Source organism: Lutjanus erythropterus, chromosome 9, assembly GCF_056507025.1.
Source record: "Lutjanus erythropterus isolate fLutEry1 chromosome 9, fLutEry1.hap2, whole genome shotgun sequence".
In the NCBI taxonomy this organism is placed as follows: domain Eukaryota; kingdom Metazoa; phylum Chordata; class Actinopteri; order Lutjaniformes; family Lutjanidae; genus Lutjanus; species Lutjanus erythropterus.
Genome location: NC_139325.1, coordinates 27,972,290 through 27,999,584, shown reverse-complemented (window position 1 = coordinate 27,999,584; position 27,295 = coordinate 27,972,290). Strand labels below are relative to the sequence as shown.

Sequence of the window (27,295 nt, the reverse complement as noted above, 5' to 3'; positions counted from 1 at the left end):
ATATTCACTATGGAGAACACATAACTTGCAAATGACCATATTATACACACTGGTCTTTTAACTGTTAAACTTAAGTTAACAGGTGAATGATGTTGTAGATGGCACTGCAGCAGATTTCCTGTCCTGACTTTGGTTTTGTCCTGATACTCTTGCAGTGTCTCCTGACTGTCACCCAGGCGGGGGGTCCATGTCAGAGTTGGAGGATGAGACAGACAGGGAGCTGAAGCAGAGGACTTCAGTCTTACTGAGCTTCCCTCCTTCACCCTCATGTGGACCGAGTCAGTCTGGGTGGTTTACTTTAAAATCAATCACTAAAAAATTCTGTAAGGTTTATTATTTGTTTAAAAAGCACAATAAAATGTATTTTTAAGCTAAAACTGAATTGTACACTTCCTCTGACACAGGAAGTAATTCCTATTTTAGATATAATTAATACAATGTCTTTCATGTCTTTCGCAAAGGCGGATTAAGAGTCAACATCAAAATCCCATTCAGACAGACCTTTTGTCAAATCTGTGGTTGAAAATTTCTTTTTTTTTTTCTTTTTTTTTTTCAATTTTTAATTTGAATTCCAGTTGTTCAGATACTCAACATCTCAACAAGAACCTCCCAGCAGACTTCAATCACATGTCAGTTTTCATTTGATGATGAATCAACTGTCAGGAAACATGTATTTAATTTTATACACTCTTGGGAGAGAAAAGCTAGAGGATAAAGTAAAGTGAAGTTCAGGTCTTGAAGGGGTTTATTTCACCATAATGACCCGCTCAGTATCTATTATCCCACTGATTACACAGCTACTTTTGGAAAAGATGAATAATTTCTCCAAAATATTGATTGAAGAATGAATTTGATCAGTTTTAAAATGTTTTCCTGTTTCCACTACATCACATCTACATGCATATACTGTAAGACATGTGGACACTGACACTACTTAGTTTACGTGTTGTGTCATAGGCCTATATCAAATGTATGTGTGGTATGTATGGGGCACCAGAGAAAGAAACACACATGTATATAGAACTTTATATATTGCCTTTATCATTGATGTCATTAAAAAACCTTTACATGTTTAATCAGCATTTCTAATAATCTCAGCAACTGCAATAACTTATTCATCAAAGTTCTGATAAAATATGAACAGCAGTCTTCATAAACACAGTATAATAGTAACTGTGACTATTAAATGAATAATTATAAAAAAAATATATAATGATCACAGTGTTAAAATAATAACAATATTTAACTATTTAGGTTTTGTGAAATAGCACCCAGGTTTCTGATAATCTGTTGACATGTGGAAAAACATAACTAGAAAAACATCATAACCAGCAAACTGTTTTTGAGATTCGCCTCATTCAAATTGTGTTTTCTCTTCTAAATCAAAAATGTGCTACTCTTGATCAGCAGAGCTTTAATACCAACTAAAATGAAAATCGCATTGCCTCGCAGTTTATCATGTTGTAAAATCAATACCTCTCTGAAGTTTAAAATACTTGAAAAAACTGAGCATAAGAGGCTTCATAGAGAAATTAAAATAGTTTAAATTGCATTGTATAGTTGTTCATAGAAAAGTAAGCAACAGTAGAAACATTGAAATAGAAAATTGGTTCATAAACACTCATATCACTAAGTGGAAATTTAAGCATAGCAGGAGACAGCAGAGTGAAACAGGACTAACTTTTTCCTCAATACAAGAAATATAAAAACTTTCAGGAAAGTCAAGTTGGAGTTCGACCAATGACATCATACTCTGGAGATACGTCTCTGCGATCCAATGACATGTAAGTCCTGTCCTCTTCTTTTGGCCTCACACTCTTTCTTGGTTTCCTTTAAGGAAAAAAAAACACAAATAGTTTAAATATACTCTTGTTTAGTCTTCTCAAAACTGCACTGCTCTTCACCAGCAGAGCTTTCATAATTAAGTATAATTAATTGTAATAACTTACCAAAGGAACACCATGCAGATTGTGCACAAGACGTTCGCACTGAGAGATACACCAGCAACAGCCAAGAGAAGAACTTGCTCACGACCTGTCATAAGAAATAACATAAAACTCAACATATCGTATCCCTGTACAAGTGCTACATTCATGCCACTGTGGGTGAGTTCTGTTCAGGGACTGTTTGCAGTGTATCACTGTCTCCAGTACATGTTTATGAATATCAGTGTGGCAGTAGACATAATTTTCAGGGGCATTTTCAATTTAAAATGGTTTTAGTATGAAATTAAAAAAAAGGAAAGAATAATATACTTTTACCAGTAGGTTAACTTGTAACACTTTTATTTATCTAAGTGTTTATATTATTCACATACAAATGAGGAGCTGTGGTGACACAGACCAAATTTGTCATTAATGAAAGAAAAATACTAATAAATAGTTCTATCACTCAGAAACTGAGCACAGCATCGACTGGGAATCGGTCAGAGTCATTGACCAGAATTCAGTGGACAGATCAAGGAGGACATTTACATCAGACAGTAAAAAAACAAACTGAAGGAGTGATTTTCATGATTATAAGTTCCATAGTAGTAAGTCCACCCCTTTTGACACTAGACTAAATATTAAGAAACACTTCTCACCAAAATGTTCTCATCTCATATAATAAGTATTTAAATTAAAGTGTATTCATTGATATAAGGTTGCATTTAGTCTTCAATAAAAGACTGATTAATCAAATGTTGAAATGAATGTAATAAATAAACATATCAAATGAATAGCTTTATGAAATAAATAAAAACAAATAGATAAATTCATTACTAATGAGAAGAACTTTTAAATACATTTTCAGTATTTTATTTTATTTTCTGGGATTTTATTTTTCTTCTGTAAAGCACTTTAAGGTGCATTTCATGGTACGAAAGGTGCTGTATGAATAATGTTTATTATTATATTACTATCTTTATTAAGTTGAACAATGATTATTACAGTAATGTGCAATAAAAGTTCCTGTGTAAGGGGGCTGGTCGACAGCCTGACAACTGTCCACACAACGGCAGTAGTATAGAGGGGAACGATGTATGGATTTTATTCTGAGCTGAGGATTATTCCACGATGTCACAGATTGATGACTCTGTTCTTGTATTGATGACTTATTGATCATAAAAATTCATGGAGTCATGTAGGAAATTAAACGGGTGTGTCAGAGAGCTGCGTCAGGCTCTGCAGGAGGGGAGGAGTCAGAGAGAGACTCAGAGTTTGTTGAAAGAAACCTGCCAGCAAGCAGCTTAGCGTCACAGGTCAGTTTTCACGGTGACAGACACAGAGTTTGACTTATGTCTCTTTCTTTTTGAGATGCCTCATCCAGCCCTTGTCTTATTCTGAGCATGAGTCACACTCCATGTACTAATTAACCTACATTATGGGGCAGACTCGCAAAAGGACTATATCTCATTTTCATTCCTATTCGTAGCTAATAAGCACATCTGATTTTTATTAGTTAGAATTATCTTTGCTGCATATATCTTTGATTATTTTTGTAAAGCCATGATATAATACCATCACTGCGAAAAACAAAAATAATATTGTGATATACATTTTAGACCATACTGCTCAACACTATAAATAGATGAATAAAATTCTTTTAAGCCTTGAAAATTGATGAGAATTTAACAAATCCTAACTGTGCATTGCACATGAAGACATACCTTGACTTTCCGCAGATGTTTGAGTTTCAAAAAAGTAGACATAAAATTGCTGATTAGCGGATCCCAGAGAGTTGGAGCTGTGGCAGAGCAAGGTGGAAAGATCCCTCTCCTGTGGCTGATTCACAGTGATGATGATCCTCAGACCTGTATTATTTAGATGGTCACTGCTGATTGCAAACTTGTCTGAATGATTGACAAGTGATCCATCCAAATACCACTGTAAAGCAGGAGGGGGATTTCCCACAGTCTCACAGGAACAGTTGAGCTGGTCTGCAGATTTGGTGCATTGAGATAAAGACAGGATGTGTGGAGCAACTGCAGTGAATACAGAGAAAAAAGACCAGAATCAATTAAAGTAATCTTTAATCAAGTTTGAAAAAGTGAAAGACAAGATTTACTGAACGTTGTGAGTGAAGACGATCAAAGTGAAATGCCATTCCCTCCAAGTGCATCATTTCTTTACTGTCCCTGAAGAGAAATTTGTTCTGAACTTTGTCCTGCAGAACACACCAGGAGGCTTTATTGTGCTCATTTCATGTGCGGTTAATTGTCTGTAGTCATTTTAAATGAGGGTTAAGTTAGTTTTACAAGTGGGCTAGCTAGTAACATATTTATTTATTTGTCTCTATATTTATATAATTTTGCCACATACTGACGTTTGAACAGGGCCTGTGTTAAGATTGATTTAATTTGACAAAATTATGGTCATAAACAATGAACACCTCTCAGTGTAATATAAGGTATAGACTTCCCCCATATACGCTCACCTTGTGTCACATGACCAAAGATCCATAGTATTGAGTCCACTCTTTTTGTGGACATTACAAAAACATCTTTCATTGTAATGAACTGTATAAACTTAAGTATAATGTATATCTAAATAAAAAGGTATTTCATGACACAATGTCACATTGAGTCTTTAAATCAAACACTGATGAATAAAAAGTGTAAATGAATCTAATAAGCAGGTCGAATTAAGAGCTTTATGGAAAACTAAAAACATGAAATAAATGAATTACTTAAGAAATAGAAGAACTTTTAAGTAATTTTACTGAAATGTGCTCGGTTTATGTAACACAAAAGGTGATAGCCTGCTTACATTGAACATCTATTAGTGTGGTGTTTGATCGTCCAGCTCCAAGAACATTTTCCACCTTGCAGAAAAAAGGTCGACTGACTTTAGAAGCTCTAATGTTTAAAACTCGTCCAGCCCCCAGAAAAGTCTCCTGGCCATTGTAAGCTCTGTACCAGGTGTAGTTCCTTACTGCTGGGTTGGCAGAACTACTGCATGTCAGAGTCACATCACTGTCCTCTGGTACTGGACCAGAGGGACTGACTGACACTGAGGTGTGTTTGGGTGAATCTGAAAAATAAGTAATGAAACATAATTATTAATGGTACATTGTCAGTTGTAAATCTAATATCTGTGTTCCCTCCAGATTGAATTAACTTTGACCAGATTTGTCCTAGTGATCAGTGTAAAGTCCTGTGTAACCACCATATTACCAAAATGTCACAAAGTGGACAGCAAACAACAACAGCTTTCTGCTATGTTTTCTGTACTCCCATCCACCTGTTGGACTGGATAACTGAGTCTTGAAGGGCTGCATTTATTATAAGGCCTACCTCAACCTTTGTCCAATTAATGTGACTCCAGAGAGGCAATACTGGAATAATACAACATGATAACTAGTAAAGCTGAAGGATTTTGAAAGAATATCAAAGTAAGAATATTTAGACTGATATTGAAATTGTGATATGATTTATGACATTACAGGGAATTTCAGTTTTTACATTGTTCTCAGTTTTGTTGGACAACATGTTAAAATGATTATGGTGTGATTTTTCTGGTGATAAGTTCCTAAAAAATAGGTTTTCTTAAAGGACCAGTGTGTAATAATTACAGGAATTTATGTACATAAATGAGATATATATAAGTATGTTATTTATTATTATCAATTAACGTAAACTCATAATCTATATGTTCCTGTTACTTTAGAAATAACCATTTATAGTTACATACGGTCGGGTCGACTTACGGAGATCATCATCCTGCGCCATCTACAGCAGCGCAGAGCAGACAAACTGTACTAACAGTGAGTCTTGGGAAGCCCATGGCGACCTTACGTAGACGCCGCAGCATAAACACGGAAGTAGACGGGGAGGATAGACACGGGTGATTGCTGGCAGACCATATAGCGTTGTGAACCTTGACTGGCACAGTTTTGAAAAAATGGAGGATCATACATACACTGTACCAGAACAAAAAGCAGCGGACAGTGAATCCCCGTCATCCAAGAAGTGGAGACGCGAAGAAAGTAAACGCAAGCATGACAGGAAACGGCAAAAACACGAATCAACATCGGCATAGACATACAACGTTTTCACAGTGACACCGAGGTTGCCTGTTTTCTACTGGACAGGTAATTCATCCTACACACATAATTGTAGTTTGTTGTGAGATAGCTTTCGCTCGCCATTTTGTCCGCTGACGGCCACCATACTCTTGGTGAGAGAGGGGCGGTGTCGGGGTAAATCCTCTTAGTTGCAATCTAAGGTTTGAACATTAGATGCCACTGGAAATCACACACTTCTCCTTTAAGTCTGTAGAATATGATGTGTAGAACAGGACATCTCTGCAGCACAGCAGTATTTAATTTCAAATGGTAGGCCTATTTTGACAAACACTTCCTTTAATTAATATTGCAAAAATCTCTCTGTTTGATAAAACTAAAGTTAAATTAGTAGCCTGGATTGCAAAAATCTCTTTTTTATAACAACACTGGAGCACTTTAGAATCTTAAACATAGTGACCTTAAATATCTAAATGAACAAATGAATGCCATGACAAGTTTAAAATTTGATACGTACACTGAACATCTATTTGATTGAAGGTGGATCGTTTAACTCCAAGATGATTTTCAGCCTTGCAGAAAAAACGGCCACTGATTTGAGAAGCTTCAATATTTAAAACTTGTCCTGTCCCAATAACAGTCTCCTGGCCTCGGTCATCTCTGTACCAGGTGTAGCTTACTGCTGGGTTGGCAAAACTACTGCAGGTCAGAGTCACCGTTCTGTGTTCAGGTACTGGACCTAAAGGACTGACTGACACTGTGGTGTATTTGGGTGGATCTGAAAAGAAATTAATAAATTAAATATTATTTGTGGTTGTAAAGTGATGTTTGTGATGAAATAAAGGCACATTATGTCATTTTTTTGTCTGAAATTATAATGTTGGCAGCTGGTAACCCTAGAGTATACCTGTATAAATACAACATGGTGACTAATATTTTCTGTGGTCACTAGTACTTCATGAGAAAAGGAGAAAAGGCACCATTAAATGATTGACTTGCCTGTATGAAAATGTGGAATATTGTAGGCTGAAATGTCTTAACTACTAGCCTGGATTGCAAAAATCTCTTTTTTATAACAACACTGAGGTATTAAAGTTGGACATTTTAGAATTCAAATCATAGTGGTCTTAAATATATAAATGAACAAATTAATGCCATGACAAGTTTGAAATTTGATACGTACACTGAACATCTATTTGATTGATGCTGGATCGTTGAGCTCCAAGATTATTTTCAGCCATGCAGAAAAAAGGGCTGCTGATTTGAGAAGCTTTCATTTTTAAAACTTGTCCTGTCCCCAGAAAAGTCTCCTGGCCTCGGTCAGCTCTGTACCAGGTGTAGCTCCATACTGCTGGGTTGGCAGAACAATTGCATGTCAGAGTCACCATGCTATGTTCAGGTACTGAACCTGAAGGACTGACTGACACTGTGGTGTGTTTGGGTGAATCTGAAACATGACAAATAAATTATGTGAATCATTTATTGGTGTAAAGCAATCAGATATTTAGAATGAAACAAATAGACTTAGTTTATGATGGAACAACCCATTGTAGACTACAGACAACATTAACACTTCATTTGTGCTGCTAAAGCCTCAATTTCAAGCTCTCATACTGGAATGTATTATTAATATTGTTGAGGGTGTTGCCCTAGTGGGAATTTATTTTCATGTAATTCTACAGTTGTTGTATTGAAGTTTTTGTTTGTCTTGCAGTTTTTATATATGGTGTTCACTTTAACTGTGATACATCTTTGATCTCTGTAAACTGAGCTTGAGTGGCAGCTTGTGCTCAGGGACTACAGATGAAAATGAACTTTTAGATGTATCTGGCATAATACATTAACAGGGAGATTTCTTGCTATTTCTCCATTTGAACCCATCTGTGAGTGTTTTTAAGCATATATGAATTAATTTGCTTGGATAAATAAATCCTAAAGCAAGGCACTGTGATGCATTTCTACACTTTTCACAGTCTATATTTTAACAAAGTAGTCAGACAGAATCACCTAGTTGACTTATATTTATATATTATTTATTTAAATCTTAGGGGTGTAACAATTCACTCATGCATCTGATGCATCTGACTTTAATGTGTTAGATACAAGTGCATTGGTTCAGATGGCCTCTACTGGTAAAAGCTGAACATGAGCCAGAAACACATCAAAGTAGCTCTAGCGTATCGATACATCTCATTAGGACGCGCATGTTTCATTTTTGGCATCAAGGAGCTGCTGCTGTGACTTCCTCCCGCTTTCTCTCGTCTCTTGCCTCTGCCTGCACTGCTCTCACTGGACGCCAGCTGCCACGCTCACACAAAACAAGCATTAATTGAATCAAAATGTAAAGATTCACACATTGCATTGTCTTGTATTGCATCATATCGTATCGTATCATGACAGAGCTGAATCGAATCGAACCAAATTGTTGGCCATTTAAAGATTTCTAAGATATATTGTTGAACATGTATCGAAATATGAATCGAATCGTTTCAGTCAGTGAGATACACACCCCTAATAAATATGATATGATATATTATATATCAAGGCATGAGTAGTGTAACAGTGTGGAGGAAACAATTCTTCACAAATTAGTTTTGAGTCTGGAGCATGTTTACATGGAGGTTGTTGTTTTCTAACAGATGTGACAGATGTGACATTCAAACTAGAGCTGCAACTAATGATTATTTTCATTATCAGTAAATTTGCTGATTGTTTTTACAATCAATCAATTAATCATTTAGTCTGTAAAATGTTGGTAAACTGAAAAGTTGAAGGCCTGAGTAAGTTCTTGTAGACTGAATCATTGTGTTTAAAGAGGGTATCATGAAAGACAAAGTATTTATTTGGAGCCTTACAGTGTGTTGACTTTTGTCCTTTAGCATTTTTCAGTGATATTTTTTGTTTGGCACCTGAATGTTTTTTGTCTGGATGTGTGCACACTTGGTCCCTCATCTGAAACTGTGAAAAATGTCCATCACAAATTGCCAGAGGAAGTTGATGTCTTCAGACCTGTTGTCTGACCAACAGTCCAGCACCCAAACATTCAGTTTACATGAGAATAAAGCAGCAAATCACAGTAGATTTTAATTTCTTTGGGGAAAAAAGACTTATCATTAATCACTTATTAAAATTGTTTGCAATAATTTTTCTATTGATCAACTGATGCATTAATCATTTCATTGTTTCAGCCATGATTTAAAATTGTTTTTAAACAAGTAAGAGACAAGTGAGACAGTTATAATGCAGAGAAAAAAAATGAACTCACATTGAATGTCAGCTGTTAAACTCACAGATGACTCAGTGCTGCCATCTTGTTTGGCGTAGACGGCAGTACAGGAGATTTTCTGCCTGTGGTGTTGGTAAGAAGCAGTGAAGGTCAGAGAAGAGGTCTTGACTTTAGTTTTGTCCTGATACTCCAGCAGTGTCTCCTGACTGTCACCCAGGCCGGGGGTCCATGTCAGAGTTGGAGGATGAGACAGACAGAGAGCTGGAACAGAGCAACTCAAACTCACTGAGGTTCCCTCCTTCACCATCAGCGTGGACCGAGACAGAGTTGGTGTGGGTGGATCATCTGGTGGGAAGGTACATTTAGATCAGTCAGTGAAACTGTTATTCCTCTTCATTTTTATACTATTTGCAAAATGCAAGCAATGCAAAACAAGGTCAAAGCAGTACTAGTTTGAGGGGAAATGAATGAAGTGTACAGTAAATGGACTTTAAAACCTACCACTGACAGAAATTTCCATGTTTGGCCACTTAAAAGTCCATTTCAGGGGATTGTTGCATTCCACTCTGAAGACATATGTGTGTCTGTGTTCAGGTTGCATGTTATTCAGGGTTGTGGTGCAGTCTTTTCTTGTTAGGTTTCCTGTAAATTCTCCTTTTATTGTAGATTGTTGTGGATCACTGCTGTCAAACACAACAGTGTGTTCATCAGTTTTCCACATTGCTTTACATGTGTTATCTAATTTTGAGTCATATCCGTCCCCTACATCAAAGGAGCAGGGGATGGTCACACAGGATCCCCTCAGAGCCAATATACTCTGCGGCAAAGCGATCTGAAACCATTTACTCAGGGCACCTGAAACACAAGACACAAATCTTTGAATGAGAACAGTGGAAATCTACCTCATAGTTATGATGAAATGCTACTGTTGCTTGCCTTGCTAAATCTTAACACTACACCTTTTATCAATAAAATAATCTAATATGATGATCGGAAAGATTCTGCTTTGATGTCATATTGTTTTTTTCTAGATGTTCAGATTAAAATAAAACTTTCATCCATCAAATTTAATTTCTCAGAAAAAGGCAGCAGAAAACACTGCATTTGCTGCAACATGTTTCACAGATACTCTTGTAATGTGGTGCAGATGCTTGACAAACTTTACATAGTTATAGTAGATTTTTATACAGTCATTGATCCAAATGTGAATGAACTTCAACCCACCTTGCAGCAGAGAGCCAATGAGCAGGAGAGTCAGAGCTGCAGCCATCTTTGTGTTTTAGAGGCAGAAACTCTGGAGATTACACACAGAATGATTAACATCTTTAGTACATTTAATTTCTAATTAAGTCTGATGTTATAGGAATTTTTCATTTGGAGGCCACTGTTGAAGGTTTTGCTTCTTACAGAGGTTGCATAGGTTGCAACCTAATTTTTATGTTTACTAATTTGGAAAATGTTTCAAAGAATCCTGTAAGTTTTTTGAGACCCTATAAGTCGAATGAATCCCAGCAAAATTAAATTCTTCAATGTGTGTTAGCATCTCATAAGGGCAGAGGAATGCAGCACACCTGTTTATCACTCATCTGAGAAAAGGGAAATATTTTACACACAATTTTCACATCACTTCTTTTAAAAACCATAATTGAACATTTAAATAAATCATTACTAATTTAAACACATTTCTTGCAAAGTTTTATAAAGACAATGCAAAACGACAATGTTGTTTCTACTTAACAGGAGAAAAATAGTCTCACACTTTGTTACATTCAGTTTGTCATTTACTTCTGTCAAATAAGGTGTTAAATAAGTTGAAATTATGATAAAAAGGAAAAACTGAAAATTGTACTGTATGCTAAAGGCAAAAGTGATGAACGTATTGTCTTTTATTCTTTTAATTATTTTCTGCGTATTTACAAATCTGTAATATGTTTCACACAACTAATATATTCAACAGTAACAATATCATAGTTGTGACAACAGTTTCAAATATATGAACAGAAATTTTTCACAAAGTTTCTTGTTTTTTTGTTTTTCTACCTTTTGAAATTGTTCATGGATGTAAAATCAAGTAACTTAATTTTTAGGTTTTTAGGAATCTTATATTTTTTATTTAAAATAACTTTGACAATTTGAAATGTGTCTTACAGAAGTAATAACTTACATTTTCTTCAGGTCACTCGAGTGGAAAGATGAAAGATGTAAAGAGAAGTGAAGTTCCTTCAAAGTTGTGCTGCTTTTTAAAACCGCCTGCAAGAACTGACTTGAAAATGAGGAAGTCACAAAATTGCAAATGCTTGTGAAAATTAAATGTGCTTTTTTTAGAATGAGAAATGGTTTTAAACACTCAAAACATTTTTTGATGTAGTATTTGAAATATATAATGAAATACACTGTTTGTTATACCCAGCTGGTAATAGGAATGCCTGTAAATGATGGAAATACAACAGAATCTTTAATTATCCTTTACTGTCAAAGAATTTACACAGTTACTGTAAAAAACACAATAATGTTACACTTAAAATTGAAAACCTACTAATTTCACAAGAATGGTCCTATTTTCAATCTGCAGACTGACCAAATACTATAAATGCAAAAACAAAAGTGATGATATAGGCCAAAGTGAATGATAATACACAACTATTAATTATTACATTGTCATATATGGGGGGCAGACACAGTAATGTGCTGCAGACATTTGATGGGAAGGTACATTTAGACCAGTAAGTAAAAATGTCATACTTCTCCTTTTATACTATTTTCAAAATGGAATAAATGCAAAACAAGGTCAGAGCGGTTTAACAGTTGAAGTAATGTCTGAAATGTCTGACGTTAAAACTTACTTTTGGCTAAAGTAAAAACTATCCTGTACATCGAAGGAGTAGTGGTTGGTCACACAGGATCCCCTCAGAGCGTCTTATCGTCTGTGTAAAAATGACCTTAAAGTCTCCACACAGGGCACCAGGAACACAAGACGCAAATCTATGAATAAGAACAAGAAAATATGACTTTACAGGAACAATGTTTTTTCTACATAAAAATAAAGTAAAAGAAAAGGGCAGCAGAACACTTGTAGCTCACTGCCTCCTTCATTTGCTGCAGCATGTATCCACACCAAGAATTATAACTGTAACTGTAAAAATATAGTTCTACAATCATTCTCTCTGAGATAGATGAAGGACTCTGCTCCACAACTATGAAACTGCAACCTGGACTCCTCCATTCTTGAGTTAGAACGATTTTAGAACTATATTTTTTATAGTTGTAGTTACAGTCCATGATGTGGACGGGTCTTGTGTAGTAATAGATTTTAATAGTTTATAGTCATTGATTCAAATGTGAATGAACTTCAGCTCACCTTGTAGCAGACAGCCAATGAGAAGGAGAGTCAGAGCTGCACTTTAATAAGAGAGCTTCTTTTGGAGGCTGCTGTTGAATGCAGTATTTGCAGAGATTGCCGTCAGATGGAGAGAAGTTTTGTGACCCAAGATTTATTTTTTGATCTTTTGAGCCTGTAAAGGATTTTCGGACACTGAAGTCAACTGAATCCCAACAAAATTCAATTCTTTTGTGTGTTAGTGTCTCTTCAGGGCAGGGTGACACAACAAACTTCTTTATCATTGTTAGGAAATAAGAGGACATATTACTACTTTTAAATCACATCTTTTAAAAAAACTATTGAACAATTAAATTAATCATTACTCATTTTAAATAAAAAATATCAACAATGGTTTATTTTTTGTTTTATTTATTTATTTTTTCTAGTTTGAGAGATTCGCAAAAACAAACTTGGGTGTTGCTTTGGTTAACCAGGACGAAGATGAAGTGATGATAAAAAGGAGAAACAGGAAGCTGCACTGTACGCTAAAGGCAGAAGTATGAAATACATGATGAGAATAAAGAGAAGTGGTGTTCCTTCTAAGATGTGCTGTTTTTTAAAATAGGCCACAAGAATTGACTTAAAAATAATGAAGTCTCAAAAATGTAACTGTGATTTTTTTTTAATCAGAAATCATTTAAAACAGATTTAATGATTTGCAACACTTATTTTACTCACTATCCAATATTCACTATGGAGAACACATAACTTGCAAATGACCATATTATACACACTGGTCTTTTAACTGTTAAACTTAAGTTAACAGGTGAATGATGTTGTAGATGGCACTGCAGCAGATTTCCTGTCCTGACTTTGGTTTTGTCCTGATACTCTTGCAGTGTCTCCTGACTGTCACCCAGGCGGGGGGTCCATGTCAGAGTTGGAGGATGAGACAGACAGGGAGCTGAAGCAGAGGACTTCAGTCTTACTGAGCTTCCCTCCTTCACCCTCATGTGGACCGAGTCAGTCTGGGTGGTTTACTTTAAAATCAATCACTAAAAAATTCTGTAAGGTTTATTATTTGTTTAAAAAGCACAATAAAATGTATTTTTAAGCTAAAACTGAATTGTACACTTCCTCTGACACAGGGAGTAATTCCTATTTTAGATATAATTAATACAATGTCTTTCATGTCTTTCGCAAAGGCGGATTAAGAGTCAACATCAAAATCCCATTCAGACAGACCTTTTGTCAAATCTGTGGTTGAAAATTTCTTTTTTTTTTTCTTTTTTTTTTTCAATTTTTAATTTGAATTCCAGTTGTTCAGATACTCAACATCTCAACAAGAACCTCCCAGCAGACTTCAATCACATGTCAGTTTTCATTTGATGATGAATCAACTGTCAGGAAACATGTATTTAATTTTATACACTCTTGGGAGAGAAAAGCTAGAGGATAAAGTAAAGTGAAGTTCAGGTCTTGAAGGGGTTTATTTCACCATAATGACCCGCTCAGTATCTATTATCCCACTGATTACACAGCTACTTTTGGAAAAGATGAATAATTTCTCCAAAATATTGATTGAAGAATGAATTTGATCAGTTTTAAAATGTTTTCCTGTTTCCACTACATCACATCTACATGCATATACTGTAAGACATGTGGACACTGACACTACTTAGTTTACGTGTTGTGTCATAGGCCTATATCAAATGTATGTGTGGTATGTATGGGGCACCAGAGAAAGAAACACACATGTATATAGAACTTTATATATTGCCTTTATCATTGATGTCATTGAAAAACCTTTACATGTTTAATCAGCATTTCTAATAATCTCAGCAACTGCAATAACTTATTCATCAAAGTTCTGATAAAATATGAACAGCAGTCTTCATAAACACAGTATAATAGTAACTGTGACTATTAAATGAATAATTATAAAAAAAATATATAATGATCACAGTGTTAAAATAATAACAATATTTAACTATTTAGGTTTTGTGAAATAGCACCCAGGTTTCTGATAATCTGTTGACATGTGGAAAAACATAACTAGAAAAACATCATAACCAGCAAACTGTTTTTGAGATTCGCCTCATTCAAATTGTGTTTTCTCTTCTAAATCAAAAATGTGCTACTCTTGATCAGCAGAGCTTTAATACCAACTAAAATGAAAATCGCATTGCCTCGCAGTTTATCATGTTGTAAAATCAATACCTCTCTGAAGTTTAAAATACTTGAAAAAACTGAGCATAAGAGGCTTCATAGAGAAATTAAAATAGTTTAAATTGCATTGTATAGTTGTTCATAGAAAAGTAAGCAACAGTAGAAACATTGAAATAGAAAATTGGTTCATAAACACTCATATCACTAAGTGGAAATTTAAGCATAGCAGGAGACAGCAGAGTGAAACAGGACTAACTTTTTCCTCAATACAAGAAATATAAAAACTTTCAGGAAAGTCAAGTTGGAGTTCGACCAATGACATCATACTCTGGAGATACGTCTCTGCGATCCAATGACATGTAAGTCCTGTCCTCTTCTTTTGGCCTCACACTCTTTCTTGGTTTCCTTTAAGGAAAAAAAAACACAAATAGTTTAAATATACTCTTGTTTAGTCTTCTCAAAACTGCACTGCTCTTCACCAGCAGAGCTTTCATAATTAAGTATAATTAATTGTAATAACTTACCAAAGGAACACCATGCAGATTGTGCACAAGACGTTCGCACTGAGAGATACACCAGCAACAGCCAAGAGAAGAACTTGCTCACGACCTGTCATAAGAAATAACATAAAACTCAACATATCGTATCCCTGTACAAGTGCTACATTCATGCCACTGTGGGTGAGTTCTGTTCAGGGACTGTTTGCAGTGTATCACTGTCTCCAGTACATGTTTATGAATATCAGTGTGGCAGTAGACATAATTTTCAGGGGCATTTTCAATTTAAAATGGTTTTAGTATGAAATTAAAAAAAAGGAAAGAATAATATACTTTTACCAGTAGGTTAACTTGTAACACTTTTATTTATCTAAGTGTTTATATTATTCACATACAAATGAGGAGCTGTGGTGACACAGACCAAATTTGTCATTAATGAAAGAAAAATACTAATAAATAGTTCTATCACTCAGAAACTGAGCACAGCATCGACTGGGAATCGGTCAGAGTCATTGACCAGAATTCAGTGGACAGATCAAGGAGGACATTTACATCAGACAGTAAAAAAACAAACTGAAGGAGTGATTTTCATGATTATAAGTTCCATAGTAGTAAGTCCACCCCTTTTGACACTAGACTAAATATTAAGAAACACTTCTCACCAAAATGTTCTCATCTCATATAATAAGTATTTAAATTAAAGTGTATTCATTGATATAAGGTTGCATTTAGTCTTCAATAAAAGACTGATTAATCAAATGTTGAAATGAATGTAATAAATAAACATATCAAATGAATAGCTTTATGAAATAAATAAAAACAAATAGATAAATTCATTACTAATGAGAAGAACTTTTAAATACATTTTCAGTATTTTATTTTATTTTCTGGGATTTTATTTTTCTTCTGTAAAGCACTTTAAGGTGCATTTCATGGTACGAAAGGTGCTGTATGAATAATGTTTATTATTATATTACTATCTTTATTAAGTTGAACAATGATTATTACAGTAATGTGCAATAAAAGTTCCTGTGTAAGGGGGCTGGTCGACAGCCTGACAACTGTCCACACAACGGCAGTAGTATAGAGGGGAACGATGTATGGATTTTATTCTGAGCTGAGGATTATTCCACGATGTCACAGATTGATGACTCTGTTCTTGTATTGATGACTTATTGATCATAAAAATTCATGGAGTCATGTAGGAAATTAAACGGGTGTGTCAGAGAGCTGCGTCAGGCTCTGCAGGAGGGGAGGAGTCAGAGAGAGACTCAGAGTTTGTTGAAAGAAACCTGCCAGCAAGCAGCTTAGCGTCACAGGTCAGTTTTCACGGTGACAGACACAGAGTTTGACTTATGTCTCTTTCTTTTTGAGATGCCTCATTCAGCCCTTGTCTTATTCTGAGCATGAGTCACACTCCATGTACTAATTAACCTACATTATGGGGCAGACTCGCAAAAGGACTATATCTCATTTTCATTCCTATTCGTAGCTAATAAGCACATCTGATTTTTATTAGTTAGAATTATCTTTGCTGCATATATCTTTGATTATTTTTGTAAAGCCATGATATAATACCATCACTGCGAAAAACAAAAATAATATTGTGATATACATTTTAGACCATACTGCTCAACACTATAAATAGATGAATAAAATTCTTTTAAGCCTTGAAAATTGATGAGAATTTAACAAATCCTAACTGTGCATTGCACATGAAGACATACCTTGACTTTCCGCAGATGTTTGAGTTTCAAAAAAGTAGACATAAAATTGCTGATTAGCGGATCCCAGAGAGTTGGAGCTGTGGCAGAGCAAGGTGGAAAGATCCCTCTCCTGTGGCTGATTCACAGTGATGATGATCCTCAGACCTGTATTATTTAGATGGTCACTGCTGATTGCAAACTTGTCTGAATGATTGACAAGTGATCCATCCAAATACCACTGTAAAGCAGGAGGGGGATTTCCCACAGTCTCACAGGAACAGTTGAGCTGGTCTGCAGATTTGGTGCATTGAGATAAAGACAGGATGTGTGGAGCAACTGCAGTGAATACAGAGAAAAAAGACCAGAATCAATTAAAGTAATCTTTAATCAAGTTTGAAAAAGTGAAAGACAAGATTTACTGAACGTTGTGAGTGAAGACGATCAAAGTGAAATGCCATTCCCTCCAAGTGCATCATCATTTCTTTACTGTCCCTGAAGAGAAATTTGTTCTGAACTTTGTCCTGCAGAACACACCAGGAGGCTTTATTGTGCTCATTTCATGTGCGGTTAATTGTCTGTAGTCATTTTAAATGAGGGTTAAGTTAGTTTTACAAGTGGGCTAGCTAGTAACATATTTATTTATTTGTCTCTATATTTATATAATTTTGCCACATACTGACGTTTGAACAGGGCCTGTGTTAAGATTGATTTAATTTGACAAAATTATGGTCATAAACAATGAACACCTCTCAGTGTAATATAAGGTATAGACTTCCCCCATATACGCTCACCTTGTGTCACATGACCAAAGATCCATAGTATTGAGTCCACTCTTTTTGTGGACTTTACAAAAACATCTTTCATTGTAATGAACTGTATAAACTTAAGTATAATGTATATCTAAATAAAAAGGTATTTCATGACACAATGTCACATTGAGTCTTTAAATCAAACACTGATGAATAAAAAGTGTAAATGAATCTAATAAGCAGGTCGAATTAAGAGCTTTATGGAAAACTAAAAACATGAAATAAATGAATTACTTAAGAAATAGAAGAACTTTTAAGTAATTTTACTGAAATGTGCTCGGTTTATGTAACACAAAAGGTGATAGCCTGCTTACATTGAACATCTATTAGTGTGGTGTTTGATCGTCCAGCTCCAAGAACATTTTCCACCTTGCAGAAAAAAGGTCGACTGACTTTAGAAGCTCTAATGTTTAAAACTCGTCCAGTCCCCAGAAAAGTCTCCTGGCCATTGTAAGCTCTGTACCAGGTGTAGTTCCTTACTGCTGGGTTGGCAGAACTACTGCATGTCAGAGTCACATCACTGTCCTCTGGTACTGGACCAGAGGGACTGACTGACACTGAGGTGTGTTTGGGTGAATCTGAAAAATAAGTAATGAAACATAATTATTAATGGTACATTGTCAGTTGTAAATCTAATATCTGTGTTCCCTCCAGATTGAATTAACTTTGACCAGATTTGTCCTAGTGATCAGTGTAAAGTCCTGTGTAACCACCATATTACCAAAATGTCACAAAGTGGACAGCAAACAACAACAGCTTTCTGCTATGTTTTCTGTACTCCCATCCACCTGTTGGACTGGATAACTGAGTCTTGAAGGGCTGCATTTATTATAAGGCCTACCTCAACCTTTGTCCAATTAATGTGACTCCAGAGAGGCAATACTGGAATAATACAACATGATAACTAGTAAAGCTGAAGGATTTTGAAAGAATATCAAAGTAAGAATATTTAGACTGATATTGAAATTGTGATATGATTTATGACATTACAGGGAATTTCAGTTTTTACATTGTTCTCAGTTTTGTTGGACAACATGTTAAAATGATTATGGTGTGATTTTTCTGGTGATAAGTTCCTAAAAATAGGTTTTCTTAAAGGACCAGTGTGTAATAATTACAGGAATTTATGTACATAAATGAGATATATATAAGTATGTTATTTATTATTATCAATTAACGTAAACTCATAATCTATATGTTCCTGTTACTTTAGAAATAACCATTTATAGTTACATACGGTCGGGTCGACTTACGGAGATCATCATCCTGCGCCATCTACAGCAGCGCAGAGCAGACAAACTGTACTAACAGTGAGTCTTGGGAAGCCCATGGCGACCTTACGTAGACGCCGCAGCATAAACACGGAAGTAGACGGGGAGGATAGACGCGGGTGATTGCTGGCAGACCATATAGCGTTGTGAACCTTGACTGGCACAGTTTTGAAAAAATGGAGGATCATACATACACTGTACCAGAACAAAAAGCAGCGGACAGTGAATCCCCGTCATCCAAGAAGTGGAGACGCGAAGAAAGTAAACGCAAGCATGACAGGAAACGGCAAAAACACGAATCAACATCGGCATAGACATACAACGTTTTCACAGTGACACCAAGGTTGCCTGTTTTCTACTGGACAGGTAATTCATCCTACACACATAATTGTAGTTTGTTGTGAGATAGCTTTCGCTCGCCATTTTGTCCGCTGACGGCCACCATACTCTTGGTGAGAGAGGGGCGGTGTCGGGGTAAATCCTCTTAGTTGCAATCTAAGGTTTGAACATTAGATGCCACTGGAAATCACACACTTCTCCTTTAAGTCTGTAGAATATGATGTGTAGAACAGGACATCTCTGCAGCACAGCAGTATTTAATTTCAAATGGTAGGCCTATTTTGACAAACACTTCCTTTAATTAATATTGCAAAAATCTCTCTGTTTGATAAAACTAAAGTTAAATTAGTAGCCTGGATTGTAAAAATCTCTTTTTTATAACAACAGTGGAGCACTTTAGAATCTTAAACATAGTGACCTTAAATATCTAAATGAACAAATGAATGCCATGACAAGTTTAAAATTTGATACGTACACTGAACATCTATTTGATTGAAGGTGGATCGTTGAGCTCCAAGATGATTTTCAGCCTTGCAGAAAAAAGGGCCACTGATTTGAGAAGCTTCAATATTTAAAACTTGTCCTGTCCCAATAACAGTCTCCTGGCCTTGGTCATCTCTGTACCAGGTGTAGTTTACTGCTGGGTTGGCAAAACTACTGCATGTCAGAGTCACCATGCTGTGTTCAGGTACTGGACCTGAAGGACTGACTGACACTGTGGTGTATTTGGGTGAATCTGAAAAGAAATTAATAAATTAAATATTATTTGTGGTTGTATTTTTGTCTGAAATTATAATGTTGGCAGCTGGTAACCCTGGAGTATACCTGTATTATTACAACATGGTGACTAATATTTTCTGTGGTCACTAGTACTTAATGAGAAAAAGCGAAAAGCCACCATTAAATGACTGACTTGCCTGTATGAAGATGTGGAATATTGCAGGCTGAAATGTCTTAACTACTAGCCTGGATTGCAAAAATCTCTTTTTTATAACAACACAGAGGTATTAAAGTTGGACCAATCATAGTGGTCTTAAATATCTAAATGAACAAATTAATGCCATGACAAGTTTGAAATTTGATACGTACACTGAACATCTATTTGATTGATGCTGGATCGTTGAGCTCCAAGATTATTTTCAGCCGTGCAGAAAAAACGGCTGCTGACTTGAGATGCTTTCATTGTTAAAACTCGTCCAGTCCCCAGAAAAGTCTCCTGGCCATTGTAAGCTCTGTACCAGGTGTAGCTCCATACTGCTGGGTTGGCAGAACTACTGCATGTCAGAGTCACCGTGCTATGTTCAGGTACTGAACCTGAAGGACTGACTGACACTGTGGTGTGTTTGGGTGAATCTGAAACATGACAAATACATTTTGGGAGTCATTTATTGGTGTAAAGTAATCAGATATTTAGAATGAAACAAATAGACTTAGTTTATGATGGAACAACCCATTGTAGACTACAGACAACCTTAACACTTCATTTGTGCTGCTAAAGCCTCAATTTCAAGCTCTCATACTGGAATGTATTATTAATATTGTTGAGGGTGTTGCCCTAGTGAGAATTTATTTTCATGTAATTCTACAGTTGTTGTATTGAAGTTTTTGTTTGTCTTGCAGTTTTTATATATGGTGTTCACTTTAACTGTGATACATCTTTGATCTCTGTAAACTGAGCTTGAGTGGCAGCTTGTGCTCAGGGACTACAGATGAAAATGAACTTTTAGATGTATCTGGTACAGTACATGTATTATGCATTGTCCCTGTGAAATAAACCAAAAATAAACAATTAAAACAAGGTAGTATTAACAGGGAGATTTCCTGCTATTTCTCCATTTCAATCTATGAGTGTTTTGGAGCATATATGAATTAATTTGCCAATTGAAATGCATAAATATGATTTTGTAAGTATGAAAAACAAATTAAATTGGCTTTAAACATTTGAAGACAAAATATTAAATTCCAAGAAAATGTTTATTTTCATTATCAATAAATCTCCTGATTGTTTTTACAATCAATCAATTAATCATTTAGTTTGTAAAATGTTGGTAAACTGTGAAAAATTGAAGGCCTGAGTAAGTTCTTGTAGACTGAATCATTGTGTTTAAAGAGGGTATCATGAAAGACAAAGTATTTATTTGGAACCTTATAGTGTGTTGACTTTTGTCCTTTAGTATTTTTCAGTGATATTTTTTGTTTGGCACCTGAATGTTTTTTGTCTGGATGTGTGCACACTTGGTCCCTCATCTGAAACTGTGAAAAATGTCCATCACAAATTGCCAGAGGAAGTTGATGTCTTCAGACCTGTTGTCTGACCAACAGTCCAGCACCCAAACATTCAGTTTACATGAGAATTAAGCAGCAAATCATCATATTTTTAGAACAGCAAACAGTGGATTTTAATTTCTTTGGGGAAAAAAAGACTAATAATTCACTAATGACTAATAAATCACATATTAAAATTGTTGGCAATTATTTTTCCATTGATCAACTGATGCATTAATCGTTTAATTGTTTCAGCTGTGATTTAAAGTTGTTTCTAAAAAAGTAAGACACAAGTGAGACAGTTATAATGCAGAGAAAAAAATGAACTCACATCGAATATCAGCTGTTAAACTGCTCACAGATGACTCAGTGCTGCCATCTTGTTTGGTGTAGACGGCAGTACAGGAGATTTTCTGTCTGTGGTGTTGGTAAGAAGCAGTGAAGGTCAGAGAAGAGGTCTTGACTTTAGTTTTGTCCTGATACTCCAGCAGTGTCTCCTGACTGTCACCCAGGCCGGGGGTCCATGTCAGAGTTGGAGGATGAGACAGACAGGGAGCTGGAACAGAGCAACTCAAACTCACTGAGGTTCCCTCCTCCTCCTTCAGCGTGGACTGAGACAGAGTTGGTGTGGGTGGATCATCTGGTGGGAAGGTACATTTAGACCAGTCAGTGAAACTGTCATTCCACTTCATTTTTATACTATTTGCAAAATGCAAGCAATGCAAAACAAGGTCAAAGCAGTTCTAGTTTGAGGGGAAGTTAATGAAGTGTACAGTAAATGGACTTTAAAACCTACCACTGATTGAAATTTCCACGGTTTTCTCCTTAAAATTCCATTTCAGGGGATTGTTGCAGTCCACTTTGAAGAAATACGTTTTTCTGTGTTCAGGTTGCATGTTATTCAGGGTTGTGGTGCAGTCTTTTCTTCTTAGGTTTCCTGTAAATTCTCCTTTTATTGTAGATTGTTGTGGATCACTGCTGTCAAACACAACAGTGTGTTCATCAGTTGTCCACATTGCTTTACATGTGTTATCTTGTAAGTTTGATTCATATTTGTCCTCTACATCAAAGGAGCAGGGGATGGTCACACAGGATCCCCTCAGAGCCGATATAGTCTGCGGCAAAGTGACCTGAAACTGTTTACTCAGGGCACCTGAAACACAAGACACAAATCTTTGAATGAGAGCAGTGGAAATCTACTTCACAGTTATGAGGAAATGTTACTGTTGGTTGCCTTGCTAAATCTTAACACTACACCTTTTATCCACAAAATAATCTAATATGATGATCGGAAAGATTCTGCTTTGATGTCATATTGTTTTTGTTTTTTTTCTAGATGTTCAGATTAAAATAAAATATTCACCCATCAAATTCAAGTTCTCAGAAAAAGGCAGCAGAAAACACTGCATTTGCTGCAACATGTTTTACAGATACTCTTGTAATGTGGTGCGGATTCTTGACAAACTTTGCATAGTTATAGTTTTTAATAGTTTTTTATAGTCATTGATCCAAATGTGAATGAACTTCAACCCACCTTGCAGCAGAGAGCCAATGAGCAGGAGAGTCAGAGCTGCAGCCATCTTTGTGTTTTAGAGGCAGAAACTCTGGAGATTAGACACAGAACAATTAACATCTTTAGTACATTTAATTTCTAATTAAGTCTGAGGTTATAGGTATGTTTAGTGTTCGCTTCTTACAACGGTTTCATGTGGAGAAAGGTTTTGCAACCTAATATTTTTTATTGTCATTAAATGTTACAAAGAATCCTGTAAGTTTTTGAGACCCTATAAGTCGAATGAATCCCAACAAAATTAAATTCTTCAATGTGTGTTAGCATCTCATAAGGGCAGAGGAACAATGTTGTTTCTACTTAATGAGACAGTTTTGCAAAAATAAATTGCCTCACACTTTGTTACATTCAGTTTGTCATTGATTCAACATTTACTTTTGTTAAAAAGGGTGTGAGATGAAATTATGATAAAGGAAAAGCAGAAAATTGTACTGTATGCTAATGGCAAAGGTGATAAACGTATTCTGTCTTTTATTCTTTTAATTATTTTTTGTGTATTTACAAATCTGTAATATGTTTCACACAACTAATATATTCAACAGTAACAATATCACAGTTCAGTGACAGCAGTTTCAAATATATGAACAGAAATTTTTCACAAAGTTTCATTTTTTTTTTTTTTTCTACCCTTTGAAATTGTTCATGGATCTAAAATCAAGTAACTTAATTTTCAGGTTTTTAGGAAAAAAATATTTTTTATTTAAAACAACCTTGATGATTTGAAATATGTCTTATAGAAGTAATGATAACTTACATTTTCTTCAGGTCACTCAAGTGGAAGGATGAAAGATGTAAAGAGAAGTTAAGTTCCTTCAAAGTTGTGCTGCTTTTTAAAACCGTCTGCAAGAATTGACTTGAAAATGAGGAAGTCATAAAGCTGTAAATGCTTGTGAAAATGAAATATGCTTTATTTAAAAATGAGAAATGGTTTTAAACAGTCAAAATATTGTTTGATATAGTATTTGGAATATATAATGAATTACACTGTTTGTTATACCCAGCTGGAAATGGGAATGTCTGTACATGATGAAAACACAACAAAAAATGTAGCTCTTTACTGCTGGGTTGTCACTGCTGCTGCATGTCAGATTGACACTGCTGTTCTCTGATACTGGACCAGAGAGGCTGACTGACACTGTGGTGTGTTTGGGTGAATCTGAAACATGACAAATAAATTACGTGAAGTATTTATAGGTGTAAAGTAATCAGATATTTCAAATGAAGGTCACATTTTTGTGCCAACCACTTTTTGTAAAGTCCATTCCAGGGGAAAAAATGTTTTTTTTCTTATGTGAGGAGGATCCTTTCCACAGAGAGAAAGAGAGAGACAGAGAGAGAACACTGCAGCCTGTAGTACAAATACTGCTGTACTAACATTGTGTAGTTTTATTTTTTAATCCAGATGTGAATGAACTTCAACTCACTGGGTAGCAGACAGCTAATTTAATTAATTTCTAATGTAATTTGCGCATATAAAATGCTAAATAATTTGTTTTAGGCAACTAATACATTCTACACTAACAATATCCAAAACCACAATTACTACTTAAAAGCTTCAAAGCGTTGAATAGAAACGTTTCCACCTTTCCATAAAGTTTTTTTTTAATATACTTTTGAAAATGACTATTGATCTAAAGTCAAGCGACAGTTAACTTACATTTTCTTCAGGTCTTTGGAGCAGACAGGTGGAAGATGTAAACAGAAGCGAAGTTCCTTCACAACTCTGCTGCTTTTTAAAACCTCCTGCGAGAACTGACTTAAAATAAGGAAGTCAGAAAAGTGTGGCAATGAAGTTATATAATTAAATATGTTTTGCCAGTAATGGTTCAAACAGTCCAAAAATTCAGTGTTTCAATAAAAATAAAATGTTTGTAATACCTCCCCGGTAATGAGAATGTCTGTAAATGAATAAGACATAACAAAAATCAAACATCTGACTTTTTGTCAAAGTGATTTACATAGTTGGTGTAAAAATAACAGCATTGTTAAATTTGATCTTTTTAAATCTACAGACTGACCAGTAACTCTGAATTGAGAGGGTGATGACATATAATCAATTTCCTGTCATACTTTGCAGGAGAATCATAAATGAAGTTTTCTAATATTTAAAACTTAGAAATCTGACCCCCCCAACAAAAACATCAAATACTGGAAAAATATCCAAATGAGATTTTAAGGAAATCTGAAAACACTTTAAACTGAAATGTATAAAAGTTTAATTATTTTGGGTAGATCAGCAACTCTTTCACGCAGAGTGAAGCCACATTCTCATTCATCACTCATACGTGGAAAAAATTATAACTGCCTTGTTATGGTGGTCATAACACAGTGAAGCTTTAGATTTTTTTTCTTTTTGAATTGAATTGAATGAATAATGGTATCACTACATTATCATAGATCAGTTATTTTATGTTCTCCCTGTGTTGTAGTCATGTTTACTCTGAGTGCTTCAGTTTCCTCCCACAGTGCGAAAACATGCATTAGATTAATTTGAAATTTCCAAGACATGAAGTTTTCAATAAAATAATAAATAATAATAAAAAAAATTACATTTAAAAAATCAAGTTGGCCCACATGATTATTTTAACTTGATTCCATGTGAATAAAAAATATTTTTTACTTTTTTTTTCTAATGCTCTCACATGAAAAATAGACTTTACATTCATGACTTCAACTGGATCACATTAGGTTGTACAAGCTGGGCTAAGGAAGCAGCCAGTGAGTCTAAGTACCTCGTGTTTAGGGTCCATGGAGAAATGAAAACTCACCTGGAAGAAAACATGAATGCTTTTACTCCTTTATTCTTGCCTGTACTCTTTGAACCTCTGGAGGCGCCTCCAAAAAATTCACCTGCTAAAACTCTTTTCATCTGTTTTATCGGATGGGGAAAATAACTTTTAAAAATTACCCTTGTATCCTCTGGCAAGTTCTGACACTTTTTTCTCCACGCAAAGTTTTTTTTTGTCCTGGCAAAACCTTTTTCACCTGTTCTTAATACACACACGATAGAAAATAATTTGGGTAAAAAAATGGATCATCAGAATTCTTTTCCCTTTCTTGCCTCTCAGGGCTTCTGTAGTTACCCCATCTATGTTTCTACAAAAATGTATATTTAATCTTGCCGTTAGCAAGAAATTCTTATATTTGATTGTCAGATTGTTTCTGTTATTGCCTCTGGGGATTACAGTGACATAACAACATTTACCACACACAAACAATACTGCAAATCCTCTGGTAATTTTCCTCTAATTAGAACTGTGGATGACTGCACCTCCACAAACTGTCTGGAGCTCCTTGGCATCCGGTCTCTTTCCTCCACCTCTTCTGCCACCTGCTGCTTCAGCACTGACTACTCCCACTCCAGCTCCCTGTCCCTCCTTCTCCTCACCTCTGCGAAGTCATTAACGGCAATGATGATAAAGGAATAAACTAGCAACTTACACTAGATGGCAGTGTGTTCAAATGTTGTAACTCTGAGCAGTAGGTGGTACAGTTTTCTTGGACGTCGGTGTCTTCTGAGAGGTGTTCTTTGCTGATGCAGCTGACAGTGTTTTCTGTTTGTCTCTCTGTGGTGGCAGCAACCTCTCAAAAGAGTGTCAGAAAAGCTGAGCTACTTAGTGAGGCTGCATTTTCAGAGAGCTTAAAAATGAGAAAAATTAGGAACTTTTAGCAATATTGTTCTTTATTTTATGAAAATAAAAAGAGATATTTTAAATTGTTTAGTATCTGAACCATTTCTAGTAGACATTATACAAATCATAGACTTTTACTGACACATTAAATTCTTCACTCAAGTCTCCCAGTCTCTTTCAAAAACACCCGAATGAAGTCAGAATTCACAACAGTTTGTAGTTCAATGCAGTTGAATGTCTGAAAATAATATTTCCATTATAATTACAATATTATTTCCATCCCATTCTGTGGATCTTTGATGGTCTCTCTTGATGAACATGTTACAAAACATGAATTAATCTGTGGTAAAACAGATTAGATTTGTGTTTATTTACATCGGTTTTACCGCCTCATTTAGGACACAGCAGCTGCTGTTTGTATAAAATAATAATCAAAAAATCAACCACTTAATTTTCTTCAAATATATATAGATTTTTTTCTTTTTTTCT

At 35.3% G+C, this 27,295-nt stretch overlaps 2 protein-coding genes across 2 annotated transcripts in view; both read right to left on the bottom strand.

Annotated features, from left to right (window-relative positions):
* The window catches only part of LOC146321748 (uncharacterized), a 29,649-nt gene extending 6,441 nt beyond the window's left edge, over positions 1-23,208 (bottom strand). Inside the window, exons 1-9 of the mRNA XM_084725860.1 lie at positions 23,139-23,208; positions 22,401-22,757; positions 21,936-22,244; positions 18,123-18,307; positions 15,045-15,122; positions 13,440-13,576; positions 12,102-12,211; positions 9,731-10,084; positions 9,269-9,574 (exon numbers count right to left, since the gene is read on the bottom strand). Of these exons, the coding sequence (XP_084581986.1) occupies positions 9,269-9,574; positions 9,731-10,084; positions 12,102-12,211; positions 13,440-13,576; positions 15,045-15,122; positions 18,123-18,307; positions 21,936-22,244; positions 22,401-22,757; positions 23,139-23,184 (1,882 nt within the window). The 5' untranslated portion in view covers positions 23,185-23,208. The remainder of the gene's footprint in view (positions 1-9,268; positions 9,575-9,730; positions 10,085-12,101; positions 12,212-13,439; positions 13,577-15,044; positions 15,123-18,122; positions 18,308-21,935; positions 22,245-22,400; positions 22,758-23,138) is intronic.
* On the bottom strand, positions 1,153-6,785 carry LOC146321749 (B-cell receptor CD22-like; the record flags this gene model as incomplete). The annotated part of the gene is made up of 5 exons (XM_084725811.1): positions 1,153-1,830; positions 1,950-2,034; positions 3,650-3,964; positions 4,749-5,012; positions 6,521-6,785. Coding segments are annotated over 5 exons (1,038 nt in total), but the record flags the coding sequence as incomplete, so codon positions are not given.
* Positions 23,209-27,295: the final 4,087 nt, after the last annotated feature.